Source organism: Carex rostrata, chromosome 12 (genome assembly GCF_964058835.1).
Source record: "Carex rostrata chromosome 12, lpCarRost1.2, whole genome shotgun sequence".
In the NCBI taxonomy this organism is placed as follows: domain Eukaryota; kingdom Viridiplantae; phylum Streptophyta; class Magnoliopsida; order Poales; family Cyperaceae; genus Carex; species Carex rostrata.
The window spans coordinates 5,061,511-5,071,452 of NC_135929.1; the positions used below are offsets into that span (position 1 = coordinate 5,061,511).

Here is a 9,942-nt window from a genome sequence, read left to right on the forward strand (position 1 = left end):
TTGTGCTCTCAAAATTACAATAACTGCGCTGAATATAGCACCACCCATTAACAAAGCTGTAAATTAATATAACAGCTGTTGCTAGCTAATTTCTTCAAGTTAACCAATTTTTCAAACATTTCTTTGACAAACTTTTTGACCATATAATTGTATTTTGTTTTTGAATTGGTAACAGAAGCACGAGAGAAATGATTCCTTAAGAACTTAATTTTAGTAATTAAGTTGGAAAATTCAAGCTCATGACTCATGAGTGGCATTCCATGATTTTGTCACGAGCATCTTATTCTTTTAAATTTGCATGAAAATAATTATAAATGCCCATGAAGGACTATATAGGCTGGTATAAAAATATGCACGACATCATGCATGCCCATTAATAAGCACCTCTTGCATTTCAATTTATTTATTTGTTCAGTTCTTAATTTAAAACTTTATTTGACAGGTCTTCGATTTGTCCTATTAATTTTTTTTTATTGCGATTAAAACTAGCCATATAATTGATTAGTTCAATGCTCCTAGAATGCAAGGTACAATTTACGTAAGTATTATTATTTTATAAGATTGGCATGGTCGTCACATCTCCTAAATTGACTTAATATATGTTGATGTAACCGAAATATTTTTCTAATAATTTGTTATTGTTTAATTAATTGCTTCCTCCTAAAGATGGGATTATTCATGAATAATAAATTAAGCTCTGTGCATAATTCTCAGCTATTAAATTCATGTTTAAATTCCTTTGAGATGCAAATTATGATTCAATTTTATTTGTGCACTTTGTAACAAAAACTGTTACAGTTGTGTTGTGATCAAAATGGGAAAATCGTTATTATGCACAGTAGTAATATTTGTATTTTATCCGAATTATTTTCCTGACTCCGTTCTAAATTATTTTTTATTTAACAATTGCACATAAAATATAATATTATTTTTCATATTTTTAATGAAATATAGGAACATTTTTCTTTATTTTGTAGGAATATTAATATTTTGATACATTATTTACATTACAAAATGACATTTTTTGTGTGACTTATATGGATGTATATATATTCAAATTATGAGTTTTAAACTTCACCAAATTATTGTTAAATCACTCATTTTGCATCGCAACGTGTTTGCATTTTCGATTTACAACAAATTAACTGTAATTGTCACTGAACTACAAGAATATGACAGTATCCGCGAGAATAAAAAAATACTATTGCCGAGAGTACACAAACAAAAAATGTTATTTCTGAACGTATCGGTAGTACCGACAAGAATATCCGTAACGATACCGTCAGCAAAAAAAACACTTTTATCCTTACAGATACTGTCTCATTCTTGTAGTTTGTATATTTGGCTGCACAATATAATTCCATGCATTTATCTGTTGTATGTACAAGAGTAATACTACCAAAATTTGACCTCTGCTAGCTGGTTCAAAATTGCTCAATACAACCATCATGAAAAATTGCATCCACATTAAGTCTTCTGTGGTTACTTTATTGCAGTTGTTATTTATGTTGTTCATTTTTCTAACAGCAAATGAGAATCGCAACTTTTAAATTATATTCAGCGGTAAATATTAAATTTTAAATCAGTAACTTTTCACATGGAAAATAATATCTTAATTAATTGTGTTAGATTAGATATAATTCATTACTGCAGTCTGTTATTGTTAATCATCTCATGTTCATCATTATAATATTGAAGACTTTGCACCAATTGAACGTGACAACCATATCAAAATTGAATGAATAAAAAAACATGCCTATATATATACTTAGCGATCACAACTTGATCTCTATGTCAAGTACTTCAATGCTGTCTACCAGGGATCATTCTGGAGCTTTTCTGAAAGAATTTTGTAAGTTCTCTGCAGTCTAATTTTATAACCATGTTTTTTATTTGGTAAAAGAATGAAATGCTTGGACCAATTTATATGATTATAACCATTATGGTTATGTTTTTTTCTCATAGCGGTGAGTTAAGAGTTTAACTCTTTAGGTCATTTTTTATGCTCTGTATCTCTTCCGTTTTCTGTGCATTCTGTCATTTATTTCTTGTAATCGGTATTTTATTTAGGGGATCGAATCTCCTGCCCCCCTGGGGCAGGAATTTCCTGCCTCCAGATCACTGTTAGTGGGCCCCCTAAACTCTAAATCCTAAACCCGGCCCCACCCACCCTAAACCCGACCCCCACCCTACAGTGACTGAGGGGGCAGGAAAATCCTGCACCCCGGGGGCAGGTGATCTGCTCCCTTTATTTAGAGAAATAACTTTTATGGTCAGACTTTCCATTGTCAATCTTTCACCAGCATAACTAAATGTGATCCGGAAAATGTTCAGAAGTATTAAAATTATACAATTTAAATCTGTACAGGGTTCACACTAACATAATTAAACGTGATTCTAATATATATATATATATATATATATATATATATATATATATATATACAGAGAAGGGTTCAAATGCACCCAAATTTTTGTGTACCCAAATGCACCTTATCTTTTTTCTCCGTTTTCAAAGTCTGAATGTCAATCCGAACCGTTAGATGCGATCTACATATTAATATTTGCTTGGAGACCAAATTTTACATTTTTTGGAATTTTTTTACTATTTATTAAGTCACTTTGAAAATCGCTGATCCAATGGTCCAGAAAATGTAAAATCAGCGATTTTCAAAGTGGCTTAATAAATAGTAAAAAAATTCCAAAAAATGTAAAATTTGGTCTCCAAGCATATCTTAATATATAGATCGCATCTAACGGTTCGGATTGACTATTCGGACTTTGAAAACGGAGAAAAAGAATTTGAAAGATATGGTGCATTTGGGTGCACAAAAATTTGGGTGCATTTAAACCCTCCTCATATATATATATATATATATATATATATATATATATATATAGAGAGAGAGAGAGAGAGAGTATGGCTACGCTACTTCGCGAAATTAAACGTACTATTTTAATTCGCACTCATATCTCTAGTTTCGAAGTTCAAATAGCCGATCCAAACCATTAGATGTTTAATCTAATATTAAAATGTGCTTGGAGACCAAATTTTACATTTTTTGAAATTTTTTTACTATTTATTAAGATGGTTTGAAAATCGCTATTTTTATTAAAATTTTGCACCATTAAAAAACAGTGATTTTCAAACTAACTTCATAATAGTAAAAAAATTCCAAAAAATGTAAAATTTGGTCTCCAAGCACATTTTAATATAAATTAAACATCTAACGGTTTGGATCAGCTATTTGAACTTCAAAACTAGAGATATGAGTGCGAATTAAAATAGTACGTTTAATTCGCGAAGTAGCGTAGTCTTACTCTATATATATAGAGAGAGAGAGAGAGAGTAAGGCAACGCTACTTCGTGAATTAATGGGGGTGTTTTAATTCACGCTCATATCTCTAGTTTCTAAGTCCAAATAGCCGATCCAAACCGTTAGATGTTTAATCTATATTCAAATGTGCTTGGAGACCAAAGTTTACATTTTTTGGAATTTTTTTACTATTTATTAAGATGGTTTGAAAATTGCTGTTTTTATTAAAATTCTGCACCATTAAAAAATAGCGATTTTTAAATCATCTTAATAAATAGTAAAAAAATTCAAAAAAAATGTAAAATTTGGTCTCCAAACACATTTTAATATAGATTAAATATCTAACGGTTTGAATCAGCTATTGTGATCTTTGAAACTAGAGATATGAACGCGAATTAAAACACCTCATTAATTCACGAAGTAGCGTAGCCTTACTCTCTATATATATTTGTAAGGACAATACTTTATTTTGTAAATATTGACAATCTTCAAAACAAAAGAAGCTTAATTTTAAAATCTAACATTCTAAGTATAATCTATATTATCTACAAATTATATTTATAAAAAATGATGAAATATGATAAAAGTTTCACTGTAAATCAAATGTCTTGAATTTTAACTGTCCAGAATTAACGATTATTGATGCATCATCAAACAATAATAAAAATACATAAAATTTAACTGTTGGACTGTCTATATGTCCAATAATATACCTATAAAATTATTTTTCAGTTTTCAGTTTTATTTGAATATTTGACAGAAATATTTTCAAAATTGTCAAAATAGCCATATTGAAGTGATCCCTCATTTTTTTTTATTAAGTATGAACTCTATAATTTTTTTTTTTTTTTAGAACTTGATAGTGGCTGTCAAGATTTCACATTAAAGAAATTGCATCATATAATGTTGACATTTTCTTTTCTTTTTTTCGGATGTCAAATATGTGATGATGCATCAATATTTATGATAGCAAGAGACGGGTAATGAGAAAACCGGTGATAATTAACAGGTTCTCTTTGTTTTTAAACTCGTATCCTATCATATAATAATGACCGTATATTAATTAATTATTGTTACCAAAGACGTCAGAGCGGCCGACCATATGTTTCAAAAAATAATTATTACATTTTGTGCAATTTCATTTTATTTAATAACTTTTTTACTATTTCTTCATGAGAAATACTTCTACAATATACAAACCCAATAACCACCGGTCTAATTACTTTCTCTCTCAATTTACATACCGTGGTATTCATTAAGTTACACAATTGACCAGTTTTTCTCTAATAATTCTATGGATCTAAATCCTAGTGGCATTCCATTAAGTATTTTCTCTTTCTATACATCCTAATATGCCTCCAAACTTATACTGTGATCATTATCATTTTTACCTCAATAAATCTTCAATTTTGGTTTATTCTCCAATCCTTCAAGGATTTGATTCCAACCCAAAGATTCTCAAATACACCTGTAAGTTATTCCATATTCATTTTCCATGTTTGATCATATCATATTTTCTATTACCTCAAACTTGAAGCAGCACAAGCAAGTCTATTCAATCAATGATGCTTATTATATATGGCACGTATGTATCATGATTGATTGAATGATTTGGACCCAAATTTAGATGCAAGGAGCAAAGGAACTGTTGTTTCTCTGAGGACAAGGCAATTGTCTGGAAACCTCAATTAATAAGGTCTCAGTACCAGTCTAGGAAACCAGACCTAGCCAGGAAGATAATTAAGGTTCCCAAATTTTGTAAGTAATCTTTATTCATTTGTAGAGAACAATTATTTTTTTCCTTTTGGCTAAATAAGAGAATTGTTACCTTTCTGTTGTAATTAGGAATCCAGAAACAATGATGACATCATTCGCCAACAACCCCGAGATAGAAATGAACTCAGGCAACGGATTGCACACGCAAAGCCCTGAGACTTGTGGCGTGGTTGGGTGCAATGGTGTGCCCATGACTGTGTTCCCGTGTGATTGTGAGCTTGTCATATGCTCAGACTGCTTCAGACAGGCTGCGGGACCCAAGGGCAATGGCTTATGCCCTGCTTGCCAACAGCCGTATGACTTGGCTCAAATGAGGCCGCGACGAATGATGAACCAGAAAGTTGTGAGTTGGGGAGATTTGACAGAATATGAAAATCGGGGCCTGTCTAACAGATCACATTACGACTCGGAGAGGAATGCTGAGGTCGGGGGATGGCAGAGAGAAAATGGTGAAGCACGCGAAGGATATGTCCATGATGATCGTGGCAACGATGATGAATTTTATGATAGTGATGACGATGATGATGACGATGGTCATAAAAAGAAGCGGAGACCTCTCAGCAAGCAAATGTCAATCTCGATTGTGATGCTGAGCATATACCGGTAAGTTCTTTTTGCCAATTAGTAATGCTGGGATTTATGATCTTTCATTCTAATTTTCCGAGAATTTTTCACGAGTAATACTTATGCCCCTAGTTGTCAGAATAGGAACAGTATCATAATTTGCCAGAATAACATTTTTCAGTAATACAGTAAATAGTTGGGTATTTTAAAGGAAAATTATTCGAGAGAAGAGATTGAGGTGTGGCTTGATGTGCCTCTCTTGGCCTGGGAAGTCAAATATAGTTCAAAAGGTTTATTAGGAAATAAATTACTAGCCTTTATCATTGATTCTTTTCAGAGAAATTTTAGTAGTTGTAAATTTCTCTGATATATGCATGTTTCAATAATAATAATAATAATAATAATAATTATTATTATTATTATTATTATTATTATTATTATTATTATTATTATTATTATTATTATTATTATTATCATTTGCATCAATTCTTCAGGTCTTGTTTCCTCCGGAAATTACCAGTTCTTGAGATTATCTATAGAAGTTTAAATTATGGGTAAAAATACTAAAGTTGCATAGTGCACATCATAAAAACATGCGAGTTCTAAGTGAAAGTTGATTCCCCTTAAGATGTGAACTTCTTACTTTTCATAATAATTTTGATTTAATTTGTCATTTATGTATATTCACCAGATTGGTTATCTTCATCCGCTTCGTTGTCCTCGTCCTCTATCTAATATGGCGCATTAGCAATGTCAACAATGACGCCGTCTGGCTCTGGGGCATTTCCATTGTTTGTGAAATTTGGTTCGCTTTCTCCTGGGTTCTCGACCAGCTGCCGAAGCTCTCCCCAATCAACCGCATGACGGACCTTGCTGTCCTTAAAGAGAAGTTTGACAAGAAAGGCCCCAGTAACCCTACTGGCCGCTCCGACCTTCCAGGCATTGATGTGTTTATCACTACGGCCGACCCGGAAAAAGAACCATCACTTGTGACTGCAAACACAGTTCTTTCAATTCTAGCTGCTGATTACCCTGTCGAGAAGCTCGCTTGTTATGTCTCGGATGATGGTGGTACGCTGTTGACCTATGAGGCCATGACTGAAGCTGCTATCTTTGCTCAACTATGGGTTCCGTTTTGCCGGAAGCATGGCATAGAGCCGAGGAGCCCTGAAGCCTATTTTAATTCTAAGAGGGATCCCTACAATAACAAGGTAAATGCTGGGCAAGAACAAATGCCTTTGGAAATTCAATATTTAAGTTTCATTTGTCTTGTATTAGATATATGTTCTTTTGTGATATTTTCATAAGAACAAAAAGAAATTGCTCGCATATTTTTTTTCTCCCTTTGAGAATTTATAATTAAAAAAAAATGAGCAGAGAAAGTGATAAATTCAAAATTTCAAGTGAATTGAATAAGCAAAAAGGGTCGATTTAATAAATGGGATTACAGTGTGTTTAAACAAACTTTAGCAATTCCGTAGTAATTATTTCTGTAAACTAGATAAAGCAAAATATATTGTAATTAGTAACTGAGCTAATTGCCTTGTTAATTTGCAGGTGAGGCCAGACTTTGTTAAAGACCGGAGAAGATTAAAGCATGAGTACGACAAGTACAAAGTGCGTATCAATGCACTTCCAGACTTGATCCGGCAGCGGTCGGATGCGAACAATGCACGTGAGGAGCTTGAGGCCATCGAACGACATCGACAAGAAGGAAAAGAAGATGATGAAATGCCAAGATTCGTAAACAACCAAAAAGCCACTTGGATGGACAATGATTGTCACTGGGCTGGGACTTGGCTTACCCCTAAGCCCAACCACATGAAAGGAGACCATGCTGGTATCGTGCAGGTGCATGCTGTAATTGTCAAAATATACTCAAGGTTTTACATTTTATATAGGTACACAAGATGATAATTGCGATTTGAAGTTGTATGATGAACTAATTGATGAAAATTATTTGAACTGATAGGTTTTGCTTGTTCCTCAAGGAAGTGACCCGCAATACGGGAATACAGATGGTGCCAATGGTTTGCCAATGGACTTCACTGGTGTTGATATGCGGTTACCAATGCTAGTCTATGTGTCACGTGAGAAGCGCCCCGGCTTTGATCACCAGAAGAAAGCAGGTGCTATGAATGCGCTTGTCCGAGCATCTGCAGTGATGTCCAACGGCCCCTTCATGTTGAATTTGGATTGTGATCACTATGTCTACAACTCACAAGCATTCCGTGAGGCTATATGCTTTATGATGAACAATGACGGCGACCGAGTTGCATTCATCCAATTCCCGCAAAGATTTGAAGGCATTGATCCTTCGGACCGTTACTCCAACCGTAACACAGTTTTCTTCGATATAAATATGCGTGCCCTTGATGGACTACAAGGCCCAGTTTATGTTGGTACCGGGTGCATGTTCCGTCGTATTGCAATATATGGCTTTGATCCACCTCGATTTAAAATTCGTAATTGCTACAATTCCTTATTCAGGAGGAACCGCAACCGTCAATCTCATGACCGCGAGGATGAGGATCAACCTCTGACGGATTCAGGCTTGTCTGGTAGGTCTCACTGGTCCAAGAAGTTCGGGAGTTCTGAGTACTTTCTAACCTCAATCGACATTGCTGAGCTTGGAGGCCGCCCACTTGCCGATCATATCTCTGGAAGGAATAGACGTGAATTAGGTTCACTTAGGGCTGATAGACAACAAATCAACGAAACCAATGTCGAGGAGGCTATTGATGTAATTTCATGCCCCTATGAGGAGAAGACAGGGTGGGGCAGTAATGTTGGTTGGGTTTACGGGTCGATCACCGAGGATGTTGTTACAGGATACAAGATGCACACCCGTGGCTGGCGCTCTGTGTATTGTCTCACCAAACGTGATGCCTTTCGTGGTACTGCACCAATCAACCTGACAGATAGGCTTATTCAGGTAATTTGCTAACCCAATTGTTTAAAAGTCTGCTATTAATTAAAAAAAAGAACTTGCTTGTTACTTTATATATCTTTTGCACCATTAGTAATCCATTTTGTTTATATTTGTTCATTTTTGTTTCTAATAGGTGTTGCGATGGGCAACTGGCTCCATCGAAATATTTTTCTCCCGGAACAATGTGATCTTTGCCGGCCCACGCTTGATGCTCCTCCAACGCATTGCATATCTTAATGTTGCTATTTATCCTTTCACATCGATCTTTCTAATCGTTTTCTGCTTCATCCCTGCATTATCCCTGTTCTCTGGTCAATTTATAGTCCAGCAGCTCAATGTAGCATTTCTGGCATACCTACTTGCCATCACTGTCACACTATGTATCCTAGCCGTACTTGAAATCAAGTGGTCTGGCATCAGCTTAGATGAATGGTGGCGCAATGAGCAGTTTTGGATGATTGGTGGTACGAGTGCACATCTCTTCGCTGTGTTTCAGGGCTTACTAAAGGTGATCGGCGGTATAGAGACATCCTTTACACTAACCGCTAAATCGAGCGGAGATGACGAAGATGATGAATTTGCTGAATTGTATGTTGTGAAATGGACCTCTCTAATGATCCCACCAATTACTATCATGATGGTGAACATAATAGCAATCGCAGTCGGGTTTACCAGAACAATCTACAGCACCAAACCGAATTGGGGAAAGCTGCTTGGTGGAGTGTTCTTTAGTTTCTGGGTTTTGGCGCATTTGTATCCTTTCGCAAAGGGTGTAATGGGAAGGAGAGGGAAAACGCCGGCGATCGTGTTTGTTTGGTCGGGACTTGTTGCGATCACGATTGCATTGTTATTTAATGCCATATATCCGCCATCTCCAGATACCGATCTCAGTGGTTCCTTTTCATTTCCTTAGATACATGTTTGCTATTTCTTTTCCTTTTTTGTATTCATTTGGAAAATTTGTTGTTCATAGGTGGAGATTTATCATTTAAGAAGAGAACGAGTCATTTTAGGTTCTTTTTTTCCTTAATTTGAAAGATATTTTTTTTCCTAATTATACATTATTCTTGTAAGTATAATATATTTTCAGATGTAATTTTTTATATAAGTTGATGTCCGTAATTAAATTAAGTTACTGGTGATTAATTTATTGATCAAGAATAATTTAGTTCCTATAAACAAAACAAATAGTAGTCGTTTGTACGGCAAAAGATATAAAACATGTGAGATCATTATTTTATCTTTTTTGGGTACTAGATGAATAATCTAATATCATATGCATTTTTTTAAATTAGACATAAGGATAAATATAAGCTAAGTTTTTTAAGTCCTGACTCCTGACCAATTCTTCGG

The 9,942-nt window shown here is 34.5% G+C and overlaps 1 protein-coding gene across 1 annotated transcript; it reads left to right on the forward strand.

Moving 5' to 3' along the window:
- Positions 1–5,165: 5,165 nt before the first annotated feature.
- LOC144562848 (cellulose synthase-like protein D2) lies at positions 5,166–9,705 on the forward strand. The gene is made up of 5 exons (XM_078312151.1): positions 5,166–5,696; positions 6,349–6,868; positions 7,215–7,508; positions 7,630–8,592; positions 8,723–9,705. The coding sequence occupies exons 1-5, from the start codon at positions 5,176–5,178 to the stop codon at positions 9,500–9,502; spliced, it is 3,078 nt and encodes a 1,025-aa protein (XP_078168277.1). The 5' UTR covers positions 5,166–5,175; the 3' UTR covers positions 9,503–9,705.
- The last annotated feature ends 237 nt before the right edge of the window (positions 9,706–9,942 follow it).

Excerpts from the sequence above, each read along its gene's own strand:
- LOC144562848 (XM_078312151.1), top strand. The coding sequence starts at position 5,176 with ATGATGACATCATTCGCCAACAACCCCGAGATAGAAATGAACTCAGGC. Across the intron at positions 5,697-6,348 it reads GTGATGCTGAGCATATACCG|ATTGGTTATCTTCATCCGCT; the intron begins GTAAGTTCTTTT and ends TATATTCACCAG. Across the intron at positions 6,869-7,214 it reads GGGATCCCTACAATAACAAG|GTGAGGCCAGACTTTGTTAA; the intron begins GTAAATGCTGGG and ends GTTAATTTGCAG.